General features: G+C 35.3%; 1 protein-coding gene across 5 annotated transcripts in view; it reads right to left on the bottom strand.

Annotated features, from left to right (window-relative positions):
* Positions 1-23,906, bottom strand: part of CFAP54 (cilia and flagella associated protein 54) — a 107,387-nt gene that overhangs the window by 61,871 nt on the left and 21,610 nt on the right. For 4 of the 5 annotated variants that reach the window (XM_027662890.1, XM_027662883.1, XM_027662875.1 and 1 more), the window contains exons 14-28: positions 23,400-23,534; positions 22,264-22,411; positions 20,430-20,488; positions 19,331-19,459; positions 17,878-18,025; positions 16,989-17,066; positions 16,784-16,905; positions 14,763-14,936; positions 12,159-12,251; positions 9,641-9,826; positions 8,502-8,644; positions 5,800-5,947; positions 4,655-4,810; positions 2,895-3,017; positions 659-802 (exon numbers count right to left, since the gene is read on the bottom strand). In XM_027662890.1, the coding sequence (XP_027518691.1) occupies positions 659-802; positions 2,895-3,017; positions 4,655-4,810; positions 5,800-5,947; positions 8,502-8,644; positions 9,641-9,826; positions 12,159-12,251; positions 14,763-14,936; positions 16,784-16,905; positions 16,989-17,066; positions 17,878-18,025; positions 19,331-19,459; positions 20,430-20,488; positions 22,264-22,411; positions 23,400-23,534 (1,986 nt within the window). The remainder of the gene's footprint in view (positions 1-658; positions 803-2,894; positions 3,018-4,654; positions 4,811-5,799; positions 5,948-8,501; positions 8,645-9,640; positions 9,827-12,158; positions 12,252-14,762; positions 14,937-16,783; positions 16,906-16,988; positions 17,067-17,877; positions 18,026-19,330; positions 19,460-20,429; positions 20,489-22,263; positions 22,412-23,399; positions 23,535-23,906) is intronic. The other variant, XM_027662868.1, reaches the window with a different exon arrangement.

The following is a 23,906-nucleotide window of genomic DNA, read 5'->3' on the forward strand; positions in this document are numbered from 1 at the left end:
GTTGGAAGTTCTTCCTCCCTTGAGATATATTTTTCAGTCCACACAGTTCCTAAGATACTCCTATAGACTCAGTTTCAAGCATCTTCTACACAAAGTGAAATGCTAAATTTCTACACTATTTGGGGTATTTTTACTCTTCTTTCCTTAAACAATTATTTAATTGTTCTTTTTCTGTCTAATATAGCATTCTTGGAAACTATATGTGAAGATTATTTAGTGATACTTGTATAAGTATCTGCAGAAGCCTCTTGGCTCTGAACAGTAATATTGCTAATCCCTTTCCAGTTCAACAAGATGAGAACCTGTACACACTGAAATTTTATACTGATCTTAACAAAGATGGTTACAATTAAATAGAAGCCTTTCAGCTGTACTTTGGGAACTTTTATTCTGCAAGGAAACTCTTCTTCCATACAATCATTTCTGAAGTGCCCGGAGAGGTTGTAGGCTCTCCATCCCTGGAGGTGTTCAAGACCTGGTTGGATGGGGCCCTGAGCAATCTGCTCGTGGCAGGGGCATTGGAACTATATGATCTTTAAGGTCCCTTCCAACCCAAACCATTCTATGATTCTAAAACAAAAAAATTAATAAATCTAGTCTTCAAAATAATACAATACAGCATTTGGAGAAAATAAAAAGTAAAAAAGAGAGCAACTACTTTTACTTCTTTGCTAGTGTGTGTTTCTTCAGTTTTCATAGCTCCAGAGAGGCAGAGTGAGACTGTTGGTGAGGAATCCAACAATTTTTTCCCATAGTTAATGATAATTACTGCAAGTTCATATTCTTTCCATGAACGTAGTACCTATTAAAGAATCATCTGTTATATATTTTTTGTTTACATAACATGTAATTTTTCATTATTGTCTACTTACAATTGTCAAAATGCACGAATATTATAAATAGAAATTAATTACTCAATACTCAAGTTTCTTTTAATTAAAAAATGAAGACCTGTAAAATAATTGGAATTGCAGATATATTATCTATGGGTTCTACTTCTGCTTAGCCTATACCTCAGAGAATGAAAGCATCTATTTCTGTGATTGACACTCTCCCTGTTCTCAGGCAGAGCTGCTATCAAAGAACATAAAGAGTAACTAAATGATCCTCATTTACCTCTCTGGTATCAAGGGCACATTTTAAAATCCCAACTGTATTAGTGAAAGGAGTGGTGACATTTATTTTTAAGTTACAAAATTTATAAATTAATGGTATAGGGAATGTTTTTAGATGGCTTTATCTTATTGAGATAGAGCTCTAAAGGCCCAAGTGCTTTCTGCTATATGCAAGCTAGCTTCAAGTAAGGATGTTTGCCTTTGCAATACTAAATAAGTGTATAGATTACCTTAGCATAAGTACAGTACATGAGCTGACTGTAACTCAAAAGAAAATCATATACCATGATTTAATCAGAAGCATTTGTAATTCACTCATTCTGTTTACTATTCTGTATACTATTCTGTTGAAACACTATCTCTAAGGAAAAAAAATCAGCAACATAAGTGATAGTCACTTAGCTGAGGAATCCAACAACAAACAAACACTTTATCAAGGTTTCAAGGTTCCTAACAGGCTTTATTTGCCTTTATAGCATTCACCTGGGCGCCCCCACCCCCCTCCCCCCTGTGGGACCAGGAGCTCCCTCTCAGCTCAAGCCTAAATCTACAGTCCCTGCCAGTTCCTGTGTATCAGGAATGCTGACCTCCAGCTTGGTCCAAGCCATGCCTGGGCCTGGCAATGGATCCACTGGACTGGGCACCCGACCCATGGACCAACTTCTCAGCTTGGTCTCAGACTGCTCCTATTGTGATGCATCCTGGGCTATTTTTGATCCTATCTAAACGTACCACACCTTAGCCTGACCTGTGGACTGACTTTCCAGCTTCAGTTCTGACCTGCCTCATCATCACAAACTCACCTGATAATCTGAGCTCCTTGCTGAACCTGACTACTAGGTGCTGCCCTGCCAGCCATAGCATTGCCCTTGGCTCCCAGCCTCACAGCCATGAAATATTTGATTCATACAATGAAAATAACAACACTAAGGCCTAAGATATTCATCTTTAAAGAAAGAGTGAAAACTGGGTCTTCTTGCAGAGAATTTTTAGGGTCATTTGATATTGATCTGGTCTCGTGAGGTGAGCACAGAGATTTAGCTCCTATAAGACCAGGGTAAAGAATTACCAACGCAGGAATCCCTCAAACCATTAGCCACAGCTCAGCTTTAGTATGAGCTCTTAGTTGAGGCATACTCAAAGCTAGAGGAAAGCTGACTTTTTCAGTATCATACATTTATGATGGTGAGTAATTTAACTGTAGCATGTCTCTGTACTTGAGGAAAAAATTCCAGTACCATTTTTCTCCTTATCTCACTAAATAGATTGAGTATCTGAATCATAAATGTCATCTACAGATATATATTATGGCTAAAATTCAAGGTGTTTATATTTCTGCCAGCACGTGAGACAAATAATTCAAACTCTCTCGTATCTAATTAGCAAATAAACCAGAAATGTTAATCTGATTAAAACTACAAATATGGCTTATTTGCAGTAAGTAGACTTTTAAACTCATATATTACATATAGGCTTTATTGAAAATAGCACTACCTTTAATGTAAAAATATACACAATGACATAAAATAAAGATTTGATGTCATGGAGTAATAGCTTCAGTCTATTTTTTGAACAAATGAATATTAAAAAGTCAAAATGTTATTATTATATAAAATGCACTGATACAAACATACTAATAAATATTTGTATACCTCTTCTATTTAAGAGTGCTGGTTCTCTAAGATATCATTCTGAAGGCCAGCTTACTAAATCTCGTTTTTTTCTCTAAATGACAAGAGCTGTATCTCAAATTAAGCTCTAAGCACAATAATGCCATACCTTTGCTGTATAAAATGAAGTACAAGCTATCATATGCTGAATACTCTCATAACATCCTTCTTGTCTCCTCTGCAAAATATCACTTGGAATTTCTTGGAGGACAGCCAAGCACTTAATGAGAATCTGTAAATACGAGGGTTAAAACAAAGTTTGGAGTCTGCCACACACTCACAAGCCTGTACCTCTGTACAGCTTATTGTATTTGATGATGAACTTTAAAAATACTTCGAAATCTAATGGATAGAAACAATGTTAGCTCTACAAGTGCCAATAATAAAATTTCCATTTAATTTAACAGTGTCAATATTTCAACCATAGCCCTTTGGAATAAATGACATGATCACATAAAATCACAGATGTTAAATTTACAGACACATGATAGATATTTTTGCTGATTTAATTAACATAAAATCCAAGAATGCTTAATTCAGTGAGATGACATACTCCTCCTACTGGAGGACTGCTTAAAAAGATATCGAAATAGTCAGAATTTCAAATGAAATTAAAATACTTCCTGTATGCTGTAAAAATAAAATACTTCTTTGCACCATTTTTGTCTATCAGATATGAAAAGAACATGTGACTAAATTATTTTCACTTAAATTAGGAAATCTGAAACAGGAGCCATTTCCAGTGGCTAGCTGTTCCTTTAGCAGGTCATGACAGCCAGTAACTTCTTAAGAAAGAGGCTACACCTAATTAAATAGATTATATTTTTTTTCTAAACATTCTTCTAAAAACTTCTCAGAGCCCTCAGTCCTCCAGTAGCTCTCCCCTGAGCACCCTCTCTTGAGACATCCCTTCATATCTTCTGCTCAAGGGCCCAAGAGTCCCAGTTAAACTCAAACACAAGCCTTCAGTCCCTGCTTGACCAGTGGTATTGGTGTGCTGGTCTTCAGTTCTTTCTCCTGGATTGACCTCAGACTTGTGTTGTAGCCTTGTCTCCAGTCTCTGGCTCCAACTCCTGCAGCTCCTGACTTTTTCACATGGATGGAGCCCAGGCCAGTCCAATAACTTCACCTTCTCTGGACTGTCAGTGGATCCTCTTACCCATGCCCTGCTCTGTCTGCCATGTTCAGATGCTGCTAGTCTGTGCCTTGTCTGCAGTGCAGTTACCTCATCCTTTCTCACAGAGCAAATATGCTCTTACTGCTGCCCCCTAACAAAGCCACCTAATTACAGGAGGAAAAAATTGCACCTTTCTACTGTATCCTCGCTGAATCTAAAAAACACATCTGCTGCTTCAGAAATGGCAGAAAAGGATTCAGGCACTCTGTTTTCAAAGAAAAGGTGCTTGCCTCTGGAAAGGAGCACATGCCTGAAAACTAAACACTGCATTAACAAAATATTGAATAGATTTCTTTTTTTAAGAAGAAACTTGTATATGAAGCAAACATTCAAAAAAAATCAAAAAAAAAAAACAAACCCCATACACAAATTCCTCAAAATTGCTATCTGCAAATAACATTCAAGTAGAAGTTACATCATAGATTCTGCTATAGTTTAAAATACCAACAAATAATCATGAAGAAAGAATCAATATTCTGCAGTTCCCTTGTCATACCTGAGACCAGAATGTGTGCAGCCTTCACTGAACATACATGCATTGGGGACACATAAAACTATAAAAGACTTTTCTTTCATCAGCTATTGAGAACTCGAAGCGTAGATATTTAGCTTTCCCACTGTACTCTCTAAGTTTAATTTGAATCACTGTAACTGCACGGCTTGAGAGTTGCTTTGTCTTAAAATGCTCTCACCTGAACTATTGACACTGAAGAAATCTTGTGATAAATAAGTGGAGCAAGGAGACCATAACATTGTACAACAGACTGCAGGGTGTAACTTGCATCATTCAACCAGCTGCTAAGTTCAATTGCCACAGTCATTGTTTCACATTCTGCTAATCTAGCAACCTGTAAAAGAAAAACACTTTTTGATTTAAACATGAATTCTGTTTCTTTAAATCATTTGAGAGTGGAAGAAGACAAATGTTACTGCAGTTTCAAAAGCAGCATAAGCAGCAAGTAAGATGAAAGTTTAAAAATTAATTTACATTGACACCTGTTAGAAGTGTATTAAAATGTGATATTATTCATGATTCTAAAGGAAACAATTTCTCTTGATCTAATTGTGCACTCTGAGTTTGCTCATATAATTTACAAAATCTGATTAACAAACTCAGCCTGTGTGGAGTGGAAATTTCACGTGCTAACCTCTCAGAGTAGGTAAGGGAAGGATAACAATTCCTTCCTATCCATTCAAGTCATCTGCTGAAGTCCTTGCAAGCATGAGTAGATCCAGTAAAATCACCAAGTAATCAACTACTTGCATTTTTTACAAGATAAGTACTTTAGTAAAGAAAAGAATAGAACAGGAATGTAATAATACAGAAGGCAAAGCTTGATCAAAATAAAAAGGGTTTTTTTGGTCATTAATATGCCATTATACCATAAAGAAGTCTGAAATAAGGTAGAAGACAATTAGTATATTAAAACCATGAAATCCTGTTAGAAGTTAAATCTTAATTAAAATATATGTATTAAATAGCAGAAATGTTTAAAATTAAAAATTCAAGGTACATCTTAGTAGGACTAAAGTAACAATTATTATATTTCTTTCTTAAATTATAATCTGCCACCACTGAAGTCAAGGAAAATTCTTTCTCAGTAGGAACCAGTGGGCTTTGGATCGGGCAATAACTGATTCAGAAACCATCATTCCAGCAGGATACAAATAACCAACAGCTTCTAAAGTAGTTCAGAAAGAAAGACCATATAACCCACAGTAAGTGGAGTATTCTGAATATAGGATTAGTAGATTGCAACATCTATCTTGCACTGACAAAATAAAGCTAATCAAAAAGTAAAATCAAATCCAGTATATTATTTTAAACCACACATACTTGTTCCTTATAAAATATCTCATTGGAAGAGATGGAATCACAGAAGAGTGCTCCTTCCATGACACTAATGTCAGAGACAGCAAATATATTCCTCAGAAAGAGGTACAAGGTAATAGGAGAAGTCTGAGATACAGCTTCAAAACGTAACCTATGAAATACAAGAGCAAAAGAACAGTAAAAGCATGTTAATTATGATTCAGATCCTTGCATGCCTGAAACCGCATTATACTAAAATGGAGTCTTTAGTTTTAAAATTATGGACCAAAAGGTTTACTACAGCTTCTTCAGGAAATAAGATTTATACATTAAACTGAAAAAATAGCTTAACATTTCTAAAAAACTAAATAAAAATAATATGACTCCTTTTCAAATTGCTGTCCGCTTTCTACTATTCTAAGACAACTTTTCCTTACTTCTCTCATCTAATCCAGTGAAACCTATTTTCAACTTTCTTTGAAAACTTGGGATTCTACAGCTTATTTATTTTCGCTGTCTCCTTTTACACGTTAATCTTCTGTATTCTGTCAATGATACATGCAGTTGTGAAGCCCATTACTAAGTATCACTAACAGACTCCTTTACATGAGCAATGTCTTGTATTATAAGTCTGAAAAGAATTTCTTTTCTTCTGCCTGCTTTTCTGTCCCATTATTTTAAGTTGGTTTTTTTCTTTCCTGAGGCTAGGGAGGTGTTTGTCCTTGATATATTTTTTTAATATTTTTGTTACAGTAAAAATCCTATGATTTTGAAGCACAAGAAATAAATTCCTTCTTCTCTCCAATTTTATTTCTTGAAAAAGGCTGAAATTCGAGAAGGAAGATCAAATAGACACATTCACATACTTGACATTACCAAGATATCACCAACAGGGCTACTGGTTGGAAACAAGAGGTTTTCTTTCCTTCCAGCTCCCTCTGCTGTTTCTTTAGTTCGTGTGTACTTTCAGGCTAGTCCAATTTCTTAGCTACTAATCAGTAAAACTGAAACCATCTGATATTGCATGTTAATTGTAAAGAAAAAAAATAATTGGCTTGGATATAACTGCCAGAAAAGCAAAACCCCTGAAACTGCTTTGCACGTCTATTTAAAATTTTCTGTCTTCACTTGATTTATCTGAAAGTAGACTCATTCAAATGTTATCTCTAGAGCTGCGTGTGTTCAAAGAAAAAATAATTGCTTATGGAAAAAATATTAATGAAAAACAAATGCAAAAAACAGCACAATAATCAGACTTGCATTCCTGCTTTGTTGCCTAGGCCAGGGATAGATTTTAAAAAACTACATAATCATGAAATAGGATGTCTAGTGATTATCTGCCTGCATCAATGCAGTCTGCAGGCTGCCTGTAAATCCCAAAAGCTGCCATGGCATGTAACACCAAGACCCTCGGTCAGTTTGTATGCTAGGATCAGACACATGGTGGCACTTGAAGGACAGACAGGATATACACCAGTGGTCTGGCTGAGCCTGGAATAACAAGAATACGCTTAGACACACTACTTTCTCCCATAACAGAAATCAAAACACACAAAGTCTATGCTATCTGGTTGCAACCAAACAGCATTACCATGAGAAAACCAGGGGCTCTGATGCAAGTATATAAAAGCAATACAGAGACAAAACTCGCTACATCTCAGAATAGCTGATTACTGGTTATTTTGTGTGCAAAGCGGAAATGGAAGTATTCTGACAAAGCTTAGAAGAAATCCCTCTGATACCTATTTCTTGAAACAAAGATCTTTATTTCTTCTTTAATTCTTGAAACATTCAAGAACTATTAATACACATGCAATAAAGTTGCTTCTTGTCATTACAATTTCAAGACTAAGCCAGCCTGTCAAACTGAAACAGAGATGCTGTGAAACTTTTCTGTACCTCCTCCACAACTTCGCCAAAACTTTTCTAATGAAAGAATTAGTTTTAAAAGAATTACATACAAGTGAAGATGATTATTTGTGTTCAATTCTACTAGACGTTAATTAATTTTCAAAATAATAAATAGTTGACTTACAACTAAAATTATTTTATTACAATATTTCATGTTTATTACTTAGCAAAAATATCTTTTATCTATGAGTAAATTAAGTTTTGATGTATTTTGATTCTGGATCTCTTGAATTTCAGTAAATGCAACCACAAAACTTCTAGCTGGGCTTTGTCATCATGAAAAACCTGTAATATTATGGTTGAACATTTGAAATTTATTTATAAAAGAATTAATTTTAAATATCTCTTCTAAAGCCCTTTTATTATATGCAAAGGTTATTGGCAAATTATATAGCCACTCCAAAACAAAATTAGCAAGCATTTACCTATTTTGAGTGGTGTTCTTGGCAAAATTTTCACAATTTCTGAACTCTACTGCTCTCTTAATCGAAAAGTTAATAACCCAGTGCATATTATACATTTTGCATATGAAAATGCATCACACAAAACTAGCACCCACTTTATATGTTTCCCAATTATCTTAAGAAAGCAGTCATTATAAAGAATTAGGTGTGTAAATCTTAGCAGTTCCATAAATAGCAAAAATCCTCTGCTAATTATAAACCACTATATTTTTATAACACATTTCACGCTTCTTTTTTCAGAATGTTTTTCATTTCATAAGCCTTAGCAAAATTGAACAACCTGGAACTCTTTAAAATAAAATGTGCATATCTATAATTAACTATTATTTTAATTTTGTTTTCGCCAGTTACCTTTTTTCAGATATAGTCAAATTACTACTTGCAGAAATAACGGCTGCATTGGCAGGCAGTGGAGAAGAATTTAAAACAAAATAATCCCACACTGGTGAAAATGCTTCTCTGGCTAACCTAAAGTTTCCAGTCTGATAGGCTACCTACAAAACAAACAAACAAAACTTAGCAAGTTGACATGTTCATCAAATAACCGTGCCAGATATGATTATAGTATAACGAAGGTTTTAAAACTCCCCCCCAGCATGAAAAAATACAATTTCTCTAAGAATATTCTGGCATATTTGAATAAAATGCATGTAGTAATAATCTGATTCTATTAATATTAGTTTGGTTCAGATTTAGCATCAGAGAAACCAAAAGAGCTTCTTGACTGTGGACCAAGGATCTAACTTCACTTTGTGGAATACTTCACAGGTCTCGCGTTGCAGTTTTTGAAAGCATATTATTTCATCTAAGTTTATTTTACTTTCGCTAATAGTGCAGAATGCCCTGCTTCTCTGGATAATGGGATGTAAACGAAGCCAAACAAGTAGGCATAAATTCTTACTCTGGAATATTTTAGGAAATCCTCTAATCATTCCCCACAATCTATCTATAGGGCTAGACAATTTAATTTTTCTCCATGTTAAATTCTGTTTTAAATATCCTTTATTAAGAACACAGAAAATTATGATGAAGGTCTGAAAGAGTCTTTGTGATCTTCCACAAGACATTACAAAACTAATTTCAATACGAAAATGGTTAGCTTTGATACCTGGTAAGTCCAATCACATTTTTCATGCCATACCTTAATGACTAATGATTACTAGTATGTGGTCTCAATCACAAAAATGAAAAAATAAACTATGAAAAAGAAGAAAGAAGTTAAATGCAGACTGAAAAACAGGGACAGAGGTAAGAAAAATGTCTGAGAGAGTCCTTTATCCTTAACATGGAATTTTCAATAATTATGAATTGAGAACTGAGTTACTCAGATACACTATTTGTTATGCTAAAATTGTGATTTTTGCCTATCAAGCTTTTGGCAAGAAGGTCTTGAGTTTTTACCAGAGGCAGTTCAGTTTTAGAGCTACCAGTAACAACAAGTAATTACAACCAAATTAAATTATGTGTTTATTATCAGACTCAAACCCTACCTGAGTTAGATAAGATCGAGCAGTAGTAGCAGAAAGGGGTGGATAAGCAAGGATTGGCTTAGTCATTTCCCCGATGGCATCACCAATAAGTTTTCCATCAGAAGAATATGCTGCAACTGCAAATACATATTTCTCATTGGCATCTAAGCCCTTTATTTCCAAGAGGCTCTTCCCATCAGCTGGTATCTACCAATAAAAATATTTTCTAGTTACACCTACTGTACATAGCAAAAACAAATCTCACGTTCTAAACTTTTATTGTTAAAGAAATTATTCAATGATCTTTGATCCATTGTACAATCTAGATTGTAATGTTCCCATGTAATACTAGGTTCTTGAAAACAATGAGAAAACAGTGAAATGATATGTGAAAAAAGTATCAGTTTTCTCTGGAATGCTGTTTCATACACAGAGCACATAACCTAAGAGAACAGTTAAGTATCAGGAGCTGGACTTTTTCTAAGATACTTTTGTCCATTTGAACATTCACACTGTGATTGTGCATGCTTGCAGTCATTGAGCTGGAAACATTCTGGCCCTGAGCTGTGCTTCCAGAGAAAGAGCATATTGCTCTCCTCCATACACGCCACCTTCTTGTATCAGATACACACAGAGGATATCCCAGGTCCTTTCAGCACCATTAACAGCACTTTGGAGTTTGTGAAGAAAACACTATACTTTCAAGATCTTAATTTTTCCTTCAAATAATTTTGCACCTGCACTTTAACACCACAGCTAACTCCTAACACGCTTTTCTACCTTGCCCCCCATAACAAGGACAACTTATACAAGGAAAGTTTGAAGGTTTAAAGACTTTTGAGATCATCATAATGCAGCATCAATACAGTGCTCTTCATCAAACACAGTCTGGACTTCATAAGGAGACCTCTGAACAACAGAAATCCCTTCAAATGCTGAGGCTGAATGCTGAACCAGCAGACCACAAATCAGAGTACAACAGTCTGTTGCATCCCTTTAGAGCAAGATTTTCCAATACTGATAAGTTGATAAGCTGGAGAACGTTTGACCCCCAAGAATTTTTCTTGGAGCAGGCAGATACTGACTTTGTCTGCACGTTAACACTTTGCAAAACCACATTCTAAAGCAAACGAAACTCCATTGCTGAAGCATTTGGTTAACCTCAGGTCTGTGCATCTCCAGTGCCTGCCACAGCTGACAGTCAGTGGTTTGGATGGATTGCAGCAAATTCACAGAAAGAACAGCTGGCAGTGGGGTAACAGTCACCAATGAAACACAATTCACCAGGAGAAACTAACTCACTGAACATCAGAGAAAACTTGATTCTCTGGATTTGATGATCAGAGAATCAGGAAAAACATCAAAGCCTGTATTGCCAGTACCTCCACACACCTGTTCTTTTCATACACCTTCCTTTAAGGGAAGGAGCTAGGAGAACAGGTGTAATGGGAAAGATTTCTTCTCCATCACCAAAGACAAGTCCATCAGCACTAGCATAGAGCTTGCTTATAAAGCCAGGAAAGCTTGAAACATCAGGCAAAAGCAGTTGAGGTCACTCTTCTGTTGCAGAACCAAAGAAAGACCTGTTCTGCAAAGAACAGAACTCTCCACGAAGATTTCCAGATATAAAAATGATCACTCGGGTCTGAGACTGCAGAAAAATCTGCGAAAAGGATATGTTGAAGCTTTTTTGCCCCTTTCTTAAATCACAGTATTTGGATGGATCACAGTCATCATTCAGGAGGACAATCTAATAGCATGCATAAGTGAATGAAAACCAGAACTCTCTCTTGTCTGTGCAGAAACAGCAGAATGTGATCCAAAGAAAAAAGAACAAAACTACACTAATGAAAAACAAAAACAAAACAAAAAACCCCAAACAACAACAACAAAACAAACATTTTTTAAAAATTTTCAAAACATTAAGCATCAAATTATAATGAAAAAATAACATAAGACTACCAACACAGTCAACATGATCAATCATAAGTAATCAAAGATGTGTGGGATGATTATCCATACCACATGCTCACAGTATGAAAAGGAAAAAGCATGAACCTACAAGTCAATCATGTCTGAACCTGTAGGTTATTGAAGGACTTACATTATCATGCTGTCAGAATTAAGTAAGGCAATATCTGCTTAAGAAGAAATGGCTGCTAGAAGTTATGCAATTAAGAAAAATAATTACTTTTTTATCCATTTATAATTTCTTTTTTTTTGAATTCCTGGAGAGAGTAGTGTCTGAAGCACAGTATAAAAATACACAATATACTTTCTTGTACTTTTGCATTTTTTAGTTATCACTCAAAAGAACATAGTTATAACAGAAGGGACAGAGACTTGCTTAACTTTAAGTTTTTGAATAATTTATTATTTAAAAAAGATTCTTAGAAGTTTTTTGGTGTAAAGATCAAAAAGTTTGTCAAATGCTTGGCCAGTTACATGATTAAAATATATGTCAGATATACAGATTTAGAAATTTGATGTTTTTTAGAGGGAGAGAGTATGACCTAAACAAGTTTTACCTCTGTCTTACCTGTTCTCCTGAATTCGGAAGTTTATTGTTATTTAACCTTACTTTCATATTCCTTCCTCCTGCTACAGAGCCAAAAATACTGTACCATGAAACCTTTGAAGAAAATGAGAACAAAATTCCTTGATACACCATAGTATTTCCAACTTCTGCATAGTGTAGAATGTACAGATTTTGTGAAAAGAGTTTCTGCAAAAAAACCCCACCTTAGTTATAAAAAAGTATAGTCTAACTGCACTAGAAACATCAATTAATTTATTTAGCTGGAGAACTAGTTATACTAATATGGTGGGTTTCTGTGGCTGGGTTTTGGTAGGGGGGGGGGCTACAGGGGGGGCTTCTGTTAGAAGCTGCTGGAAGCTTCCCCTGTCCAGTGGATCCAATGCCAGCCAGCTCCAGGACGGGCTTTCTGTCACTGGCCAAGGCCAAGCCAATCAGGAGTAACAGTAATGCCTCTGTGATAGCATATTTAAGAACAGAAGGTTGTTGCACAGAAGAAATTCCAGCCAGGGAAGAGCAGAATGAGAACATGGGAACAACAATGTAGACACCAAGGTCAGTGCAGAAGGAGGGGCAGGAGGTGCTCCAGGCACTGGAGCTGTGGCCCCTGCAGCCCGTGGTGCAGACCATGGTGGAGCAGGTTTGCCCCTGCAGCCCATGAAGGACCATCGGGGTGCAGAGACCCACACGTAGACCATGGAGGAGCCCATGCTGGAGCAGGTGGATATCCAAAGGAGGCTGTGACCCCGTGGGAGCCTCAAGATGGAGCACGGTCCTGCTGGAGACCTGCAGCCCATGGAGAGGGAAGCCCACACTGGAGCAGGTTTTTCCTAAGTAGGACTTGTGGCCCCTATGGGGGACCCACGTTGGTACAGCTCATTCATGAAGGACTGCATCCCATGGAGGAGTGACCCACGGGACAGCAGTTTGGGAAAAACTGCTGCCGGAGGGATGGACTCACGCTGGAGAGATCCATCAAGGACTGTCTCCCATGGGAGGGACTCCATGGGAGCAGGGGAAGGACTCCTCTCTCTGAGCAGCAACAGAAACAACAACCGACTGTAACCTCCATTCCTCGTCCCCCTGCACCACTGGAGAGGAGGAGGGAGAACATGGAAGGAAGGAGGGAAGGTGTTTTTAAGCTTATTTTACTTCTCACTCTTTCGCTCTGACCCTATTAGTAATAAATTCAATTAATATCCCAAATTTGAGTCTGTTTTGCCTGTGATGGTGATCAGTAAGTGACCTCTCAGCTCCTATCTCAACTTTTTGACTCCTAGTACAAGAACTATATAGGTCCAATTAAATCCTGGGTATACATTTATGCTAAGAAACTAGTAATCCTAAGTGTCCAGTTAATCATTTCTTCATTAAAAATACCTTTCATGTTTGCTCAACATAACTTCAGAAAAAAAATTCTTCTGGATATAAGAATTACAATAATAATAAGAATAATATATTACAAGAATAGTAATCATATTCTGCCATCTAGTGGCCCAATATGTTGCATTCATTCTCCTGTATCAAACAAAATGAAGTTTGAAAACTTACTAAAACAAATGAACTACTGAATTTTAAAGATTTTTTTTTTAATTTCATTTTATACTCCTTAAGGATAAAAAGGATTAACTTTTCCCTAAGTCATTAATTTGAAATTTACTAATAAAACTGCAATAAAACTGCAAGTTATAAAACAACTGTTCACAGAAGCATTCTTACCATTATTAATAAGATTTGAGTGTAGCTAGTGTATTCAGCCTTTTTGAACCCTTTCTGGACATGGAACAGTCAGCATGGATTTACCAAGGGCAAATCACATCTGATCACCAGGACGGGCCTCTGTGACAAAACTACTTGATTAGCAGAGGAAGGGAGATAAGTAGATGCCATTTACTTTTCACAGTAGTGCATTCTAGGAGGATGAAAATCAATAGACTTAAACTGAAGCAAGGGAGATTCCAGCTGTACCTACGATAAAGAGTTTTCCCTATGAACATGTTGCCCTGTTGGAACACATTGCCTAGAGAAGCTGTTCAATCTCTTGTTTTCAGAAGTGACTGCATAAAGCCCTGAGCAGCCCAGTCTAATCTTACAGCCAACCCTACCTTGAGCAGAAGGTTGGACTAGAGACCTCTCCTGAAATCCCTTATGATCTGCATAGTTCTGTGACTCTACATGTGCAACAGAAAGTAAACTTTTCCACCTGAACTATGTCACTTCAACACTTCATAAACAGAGACTTCAGCGTGGTACTTTCTTGCATCATATGATGCAACAGTCTTGCATCTCTTCAGAAGGTAACTAAGAGTATATCAGCCCCCAAGCAAGTAAATGAGCTTTTGGTAAGTGGAATAAATAAGTGTTAGACAACAGAAGCACCAAGAAACATGATGCACTACATTAAGAAAGTTTCATATAAATCTGAAGATCAAAACAGTGAGTCACAATTGACTCAAAGAGGGGGAAAAAAAGGATACTTAATTAAGTCAGAATAACATAATCTTCTTAAGAACAGAGAAAAATGTGATGCTACAGCACTGCTGAAACAACTTTTCCTCTTGTGTATTTTTTAATTATTTCTCATGCAGTCATCATGAAAAACATTACCTGAATATCTGAAGAGAACGGAGCTGGTTTAAATGTCATGGAACAATGTGATCTAGAAAGTAAAAGAGGAGGAGGAGGAGTTCTGCCTTTTTTCTTGCTGCTCATAACTTCTTTGAGACTGTGATACAAGGCACTTTGTTCAGCTTCAACTTGCTCAATTAAAGTTAGTGCTGCCTATGATTTAAATTAAAACAAAAGGGAGAAACTATTAAAATATAACAATCAGAGAGATTTAGCACTCATAAATACTTTTCAGATTATCATACAAAATTTCACTGCTATGTAGAAAACTTTTACAGATTTTTGTATCGTCTTACATTCTAAATCAGGATAAACAGTACTTTGTGTAAGCTTTCATATGTAGATTAATTTCACAATTAGGGAATGCAGGGTTGCGTATGAAAGAGATAGGGTTGAGGCATATCCAATTTTGGAAGAATCTATAGGAAAAAAGAGAATGATTACAAATAATATTGAAGCAATTAGTGCCAAGCTGTGATTAGCTCCAACAAGAAACAAAAAAGATATCAACTCTTATTTGAGAGAAAGCTGAAAACCTAATCTGTGGAATTTCTGCAGGAGCTGTGGCTGTGGTTAGACTGATTTTCTGTACTTCAAAAATAGAGGAAAGAAATAAAGTCTAGAAATGAAGAAAAAGGAGGAGAATGTGAGAAGCATCCATACCTGTACAGTGGTTTACTGCATGAGAAATGGTTATTTGTATGCTCCTCAAAATAAAATAAAATGCTACCTATTTTGCTATATAATAATAACAGACTTATATGATATGTGCTGAGTACAGTAGAAAAGACCAAAATATAAGAGTAATTCTATATAGAGCTCTAATAAAAAAGGCAAAGGCATGAAAAGAAAGGTTTTGTTGTTTTCAGGGGTTTTGCTGTTTATTAAATGAGCACTGTCTACCTCAAGGAAGAAAATTAATTGAACATGTAATATCAAAGGAGATCATACTAAGTTTGTCCAGACAAAGTGAATTCTTACATTTTCTGGCAAATAGCTGCAGATATATTATATTCTTTTATCTACATCTTTCTTGGTGAAAAGTGAACAGAAGCAAGATGTAGTGAAGGTCAGTGTAAGGCCTTGGCAAATATTTGTTTGGGATAATCACACATTTCTTGGAAATTGCTTCTACATCTTCATTGGTGACTACAGTTACAACTTTCATACCATATCACTACATCTGGTATTCATGAATAACATATTCTACAAATATGTGAGAGATTTTTAATGTATATCTTTTCTAATCCAGTTTTTGAATTCTTCCGACATAAAAGATATATGTACTATCATGCTTCCAAATTTGTGGCAATTAAAAGAAAAACACTTTCCAGTATCCTCTTGTTTAAAATACTCTTTCATCTATTACATACTGAAAACTGTAGATTCTGTTATCTGTTGTACAGGCTGTAAAGAAATTTAAAGCCCTGCTGATGAGGAGGCAATTTTCATGGACAGATGCTGGTACAAAGCTCGGTAGAAAGACTCTCATTGATTTCAAGAGACTTTGAAACGAGACTATGAAGAACTTCTAGCCCAGATAAATTCCAAAATTCCAGTTTCAAAACTTTTATTTAATAAGTCACCAGCCAAAGTATATTCTAAGACAACTTAAAGATCTTGGAAAACTAACAATGTTGAAGGTTACAATAAGGAAAACTGCATGACATTTTGGCAAGGCACACATTCATAATGGCAAAGTCTGGGTGATTAGGTGTAGAAAGAAAGACCATATCTTCTTTCAGGTTTCCTGAAATCTCCATCTATGCACAAATTTTGGGGATGTCCTCTTTCCTTGTTTTAAGGTCACTTTATTCTTTTATTATAATGAAACTTCTCACAAAAAAAATTGACAATAGAAGTTAAAAACACACACTGTTCCTCAAGTTCCTTCCATTTTTCTTTTTTTTTAAGAAGGAGTAATCCCTGACTTAATTACACAGAACATGAAAAACCGTGATAATGATAAAGAATTTCTGTCATAAGATATTTCTTATTACCTCCAGTAGCTGCCTTTGGGAAGTACTAGTTAACTCTTCAGGGAACTTCTGCGCAGCCTTTTGCATCAAAAAGATTGCTCTGGATATCTTATTCCTTTTTATTTTTTTCATTATAAGTGCCTCTATAAAACAGATATTTTAAGACATCTATAAAACAGCAGCAATAATTTATTATAGTTCTAAAATTTTAATTAATAGGTCTTACCTGTTAAATAGTGGAAATCTTTATTATTCTTCACATCAGACTTACTAGACTTAAGACTTCTGTCATCCACTTCACCACCTGTGTGGGAAGGAAATACCAAGTTATTTATTTTGATAGTGCTATTGTGAAAAATGCAGTGAGAGGGGTTAATATGTAGTTTGTAGTAAAGCTCTGCTCCATCTCATGTTCTTCTCTTTGGTTCAAGTAGAATTTCTTGAACAGATCATGCCACTAAAAATATTCCACCCTCCTGCTCTAACATCTCTAGTAGTTATACTAACATCACAGAAAAAAAGAGCTCTGGTTTCATCATAGGGAGCATGGCACAGGGGAGCTCTACAGTGTCAAACTAATGCTAGTTTTCAATTTTAAAAAACCAAAACAACACTAAGAATGAGAGAACAAGTAGAGTTTTTTCAGAAGGCATCTGGCAAGAGTGGGATATCCGCTGACTGAAAAGATATAAAGACAACTTTATAGGAGTAGAAATTCAAATTACCAAGAGCATTGAATAAAATATTCAAGGCATTCTCTAGAGAGAAAAACAGGATTACAGAAAAAAAATCTGCAGAACATCCCCCCATTTTTCTTTACTGGCACTGCAACAGTTAATAACTAAAATACAAAACCAAACTGTCTAGGAATGAAATCCACTACTTGTAGCAAAGTTTAACTCCCATTGGTTGAGTAGAGGCTAGAGACTATTGTCATGTAAATCTAAATTCTGCAAATTCAGTACAGTATTTCTGTCTATATGAGGCATACAAACTGCCCAACATCAGCTCCTCTTCGAAAAGCAGGTACTCCTTTATTTCTTAGTATTACAAAATATATTAACAAAAGGACTCTAATCAAGCTGTGAAGATTATTTAACTTTACAGAAACCTACCTTGGGTAATTTTAAGAAGTTTCACAGCTACTCGATGTTGGGCTTGAATGAGCTCCAGGTGTAAATCTGCTACAAAACCATTATCTGTTCCTGTTTTATCATTACCACATCCCAAAACAGAATTCAAATTCTGATCATTTGAGTCCACCTAATAAATAGGAAGTGGCAATTAAGCAAATACAAACTTTTTTTACTTAGCTTACTGCATTTTTCTTAACACTGATATTATTTCAGTACATTGACAAACACTGAAATTTGTCATATCTGTCTAATATGCAATCAATCAAGAAAGCATGGTAGGAAGGAAAATGACTAGGCAGAGAAAGCATAGGTAATGGAGAGTAAACTAGACAAAATCTGAGCATGAATAGGAAACTGGATCAATAATAAAGATGAAACTGCAGAAAAATACATTTTACTGTGTTACCAATCCACACAAATAAATTCATATTAGTGTAGAATGGATATTTAGAAAATCTGAACTCCCATCAACAGCAAAAATTAATTTTAATAATAAAGTTGCAAGTAATAAATATTAAAAGTATTTCTGTTTTTAATTTATAGAAGAAATCTATATATTATAACTATTTCAAAAGAAAATTATAAAGAAAACTTAAAAGAGTTCATAATTTATTAATGAAAGAGAAAAATGCTATTTCAACTTGTGCTGGTTTTGGCTGAGGTAGAGTTAATAATCTTCATAGTAGCTGGCATGGGGCTGTGTTTTGGACTTGTGCTGGGAACAGTATCAATAATGTCAGGGATGTTTTCATTATTGTTGAGCAGTGCTTACACAGCATCAGGGCCTTTTCTGCTCCTCATACCACTCCACCTGCAAGCAGGCTGAGGATGCACAAGTAGATGGGAGGGGACACAACCAGGACAGCTGACCCTAGCTGGTTGTATGGTATGGGATATCCCATATGGGGTATGGGATGTGGGATATCCCATACTATACAACCTCATGATCAGTATATAAATCTCGGCAAAGATGAAAGGAGGGGGTTGTTTGGAGTGATGGTGTTCGTATTCCCAAGTAACTGTTTTGAGTGACGGAGTTCTGCTTTCCTGGAGATGGCTGAACACCTGCCTGCCCATGGGAAGCAGTGAATAAATTCCTTGTTTCACTTTGCTTGTGTGCACAGCTTTTGCTTTACCTATTAAACTGTCTTTATCTCAGCCTATGAGTTGTCTTAGTTTTACCCTTCCCCCACGTCCCTGCGAGGGATTGAATAAGCTGCTGTGTGGGGCTCAGTTACCAGCTGGGGTCAAATCACAACACTAATAAACAGAGATTTATTTTTTCTGTTCTCTTCCTACATGGGGCAGGAAGGCGAGGTACATTTGCTAGTACTAAAATTCCTAAGTATAAAGAAAATATGACATTTGTGTCATCAAAAGATAATATATTATTCATGGATTCTTTTGCAGTGTAGCTTTTCATAAACTTTACCTTTGTGCAGTAGTTGTCAAATATTGACTTTCCATCTGGTAGAAGGGTCATTAACCGAGATGCATTCATTCCATTAATTGCCTTTTCAAGACTTTCGTAAGCAATTTGTAATTGTTCCATAGGAGTTTTCTGAAATGAAAACACATATAAACACATTTTATTAGATAACAGCATTAAAAACTGTAACATGGACTATCAAAAGTAAATTGCTATAGTTTTTAGCTGTTGAAGTTTAAAATTTGTCAAATAATCTTTACATAGGCACTGCTCCCCATGCTTTCATATACTCATATCAATGTTTTAAATTTCAAGTAGGACTGATTTTCCTTCAGCTCTAAAAAAAAAAAAAATACCAGGAGTTAGCTTATAGCAGATGAAACTGAACTTAAGGAATTAAGTTGAAAACACAGTATTTTTCACAAGCAGTTTTTCAATGTTCCATTAGATGTTGTTAAGAAAACACTGTTTTTTCAGAAAATACCACCTTTAAGTAGACTGTTGCTGAATTAAGCCTTCTCCGTGTGTAAGCATTGGATATATCATTGACAAAAGTCCTGAATCCTCAGACTAATGCATATCTTTCCTTCTTAATGTGTTTTAGTAAGTCATTTGATTGGACAATTCTCCAAAGTGCTGAGCTCTTAACACACTGAACAAAGCAAGGACACTCAAGACATTTCATCTATTCCATACATCCCTTACAAAAACAAAGAAGCAAAAGTACAACCTAAAATATTTTCCTAAATGAAGCAAGGACTAAAATTTCCACCATCTTTAAAAGAATATGCTATTAAACCATTTAAAGCTCGTACTACACATTGGCATAAAAAAAAGGTGTATAGCAGAAAACAGCATGACCATGCTGTAAAAGTTTCAAATAAAACTTCTGCCACATAAAGGATTGATAAAAAAAACTCAGGGAAAATGTTCAAATTTTATTTCATTTGAAAAAATATCTTTGTTTTTTTCCTCTGCACTAGCAAGATTGTGTGAAACAATCTTTGTAAAACTAAATATAAAATTGTATTAAAAGCTTCAAGCAGAAATATTCTTACACTATTTAAAATCATCGTATTAATGAAGATAAATTAGACGTTACCATTAGTATTTCAGGGATATCACAGGTTTCATCTTGTGACAGAGAGGCACTTCTTTCTCCTTTTTTTATAGGAAGAAAATCAGAAGTGAAAATTAAATAAATTCAGAAAATTTTAGTTCCATTTGATTAGCTCTACTACTAATTTAAGAGTGTGGCAATAATTCAGTTCTTCAGTGTTTGACTATGAGAGGTAGTTATATTGATACTTGAAAAGCTTTCTGGGGTTTAGACACATAGCTACAATATGTACAGTTATACTCATACAGGAGATGATTATCCAATGATTTTGCATTTTTAAATTTACCCTATATTTCACACCAACATTATATCTAAGCCAGCAAAACTTGGACTCATTTTGTAGTTCCTCACATTGTTGTAGTATTCATATCAATTCTCCATTTTGAAATCAATTCAAATCTATTATTATCTAATTCACGGTGGGTTTAATGCTAATTTTACTTACAGGAGCCTTTTTAAGCATAGGTGGTCATATTTTTATGACATATACTATTTCAATTTAATATTTCTCTAAGTGGTATTATCACCTTTTAATGTTCACTTTGACTGTTTAAATTATTTTCACCTATAAAGAATGCATTCAGACTTGTGTTTTCTTTTTCAAAACAAGAGGAAGCAATTTATCAGTTCTGGGTTGCAGCCCTCTAATTTCATTTCTTTGGTGAAGTAAATCAATTTTTTACCCTTTCAGAGGGACAACCTTCTAGTCACTCCACTTTTGCCTGCTTATTTCTGCTAGTTCACCATCTCTTTCTCATAAATATGAAAATCTATATTTGCTCCATTTAATAAATAGACTTAGCATAAAAATGTGTTTGACTGGCTATTTGTCAGCCTGTTTTGACCAATGGCTCCTATCTCTTCAGGTTTTTTTTCCTCCAAAAAGACATATTTAAACTGAATGAAAAAGAAGAGAAGTGGTTCTAAAAGGAGGATTCCTCCAGTCTCCCTGAGAACAGTATCATTTACATAACACCACCAAAAACAATATCTACTCTACCTTTATAATGAACAGTAGTTTTCCAAGATTTTTTTACTTTCAAAAGAGCAAAACTATTGTCATTGCTTTCTGTTTCTAGATATGGTCTAAAAGGATCCTTAACACTTACTCTCTAGTTACCATAAAGCATTTATGAGAACTATGATACATATTCCAAAATACACAATAACAGAGAACTTCTAAAAGTGTGTCTAAATATTCATATTTTACAGCATTAGTTAGGTTTTGGAAGGAAAGGTTTTTAATGTAGTTGTGATTGCATTATATCCCAATAGTGTCAGACAAGTTCAGTTTCAAAGACAGTTGAATTCCTATACAAAAATCAAGGCTGAAAAAATCAAGAAAACCAAACTGATGACCCAGTAAAAGCAAAGCTTCAGTATGACCTTAATATTTTCCTCTTTTGTTTGACCTGCCACTAGTTAACCAGCATTTGAATGCTCCAAATGAGCTGTAGCACGTACTGCCTTATGCCCAGCCAATATTCAGGGAACGTATCAGTGATCTGAGGCTACTCTGAAGGGGCTAAGACAATATAGACCCATGGGGAGGGCAAGTAATAAGAGGTGTAATTCAAAATGGGGTTACTCTGGTATAACCAGAAATGTAAGGGAAAAAGGTATAGATCTTATGAAAATCAGGTTTCATTAGTTCCAATTACAGATGAAATTCTGTGCAAAAAATTATCATTCCACTCTCAACAATCTCTTTACAACATTTTTTGAATACCTATGTTGTCAAAGTTCTCAACTCAGAAAAGTTCTTCTCTTGAAAGTCATTCTTGAAAGAAAACCAAATGTTTGTTGAAAGCTTTACCTTCTTTTTTCTTAGATTCACTCATAGAATTAGCTATGTTTTCCAATACTTCAGTTAGACATAAGGTTATCTCTGCAAACATTACATTCGTGTCTGCTATGCCGCTCTTCTCAATTACTTCATTTATTATCCAGAGTATATGAACCCACTAAAAATGGGGGGAGGGGAAAGAAAAAGAATCAAGGCAGAGTTAAAACAAATTTTTGGAAGATATTTTTGTATTATAGAGGTAGGTACGGTTTTGCACTCAAAATTGTTTAAAAATATTCATGAGCACGCACACAACTCCTTTCTTGGATTGGTCTTCTTTTTCTGAATGCCATCAGATTAAGATGGTGAATTTATGCTGTTCCATAGCCCCTGTTTCTTCAGAGAGCAGACTTTTTTTATTTTAGAATATTATCATCCCTGCCATTCCTTTGAGAAAGGTTTATGAATGTTCTACAGCCACAACTTTTATACCTTGGTATAGTGTAGTAATTCTTCCAGTAGATTTGATCATATGCCTCTCATTTATCCCAATATCTTCCCACTTAAACAGTATAAGAGACCTGAATGCTACTGTTGTACATACAGAGGAAAGTAACCATACACTACCTCTTGGTGAATCTCTGAACAATTTTACTACAGGGACCAAGTCACAAAATTAACTCCTCCAGGAACTGTTTGGTTAGCATCAACTGGTAGCCCAGAGAAACCAGTATGAATTATCTTCAGAAGACTGCACTTCACAAGAGTCTCTCAGTCTCAGGAAAAGTTCAGAGTAAGGTTGTGACTCTGTCCAGTGGGACAAATACTATTGACCCCCCTCTGCCTTGTCTTTTTCTGCCACAATATATCAAATGCTTCTTCTTTTATTATGCCCAAATGCTTTCACTATTTTAGCTTCTTAATACCATGGCCCACTGGTAGAGAATGGGTTACTTTACTGCAAAAAGACTAAGAGATATTTTGATGCTGACATATGGGAGCACAGTTTGTTCAAAGCATATATACAATTCCTATTTTCAGTGAAGAAGACTACCTGCATTTCACCACAAGAAAATGTACTTAGGCTGGATACCAGTATTTTATCTTGGCTTAACTATAATAGACTGCATTCATATTAAGAGAAATACATTATAATGAAGGAGTACTTGGTAAGCTTTGTATTTGTGGATATATTCTAAGTAGTCACTTCCACTTGTTTGGATTTGCTGAAGTTCCATTTTACACTTCTGCCACAAACACATTATTACATCAAAAAGTATTTCTTTGTCAGGATGGACATTCTGGAAAGAAAAAAACAATATAATTGTGGAAACAGGTAAGCATACAAACACACAAATAACCCAGTATATCAAGAGTCTCAACATTTTTCAACATAAGTAAATAAACCATTATCATATGTAATTTTCTTCCAAGGAATGACAACATTTTGACAACGTCTTGAAAGCTTAAGAAATATTTTTAAAAAGTAATTCTGGTAGACCACACAAGCTTTTCTTCTCACAACAATACAAGTGGATTTAGAGGTTTGGGGGCTTTATTTCTCTTTTTTATGACAAGCACTTAAAAGTAACACAGACAAGGAAAGAAGTGAAATGAAAATTACACAAGAAAGCAAATTATCTGTGAAATGTTATAATAATCAACACATTCTG

This window comes from Corapipo altera, unplaced genomic scaffold, assembly GCF_003945725.1.
Source record: "Corapipo altera isolate COAL_440 unplaced genomic scaffold, ASM394572v1 1, whole genome shotgun sequence".
NCBI classification, from domain to species: Eukaryota; Metazoa; Chordata; class Aves; order Passeriformes; family Pipridae; genus Corapipo; species Corapipo altera.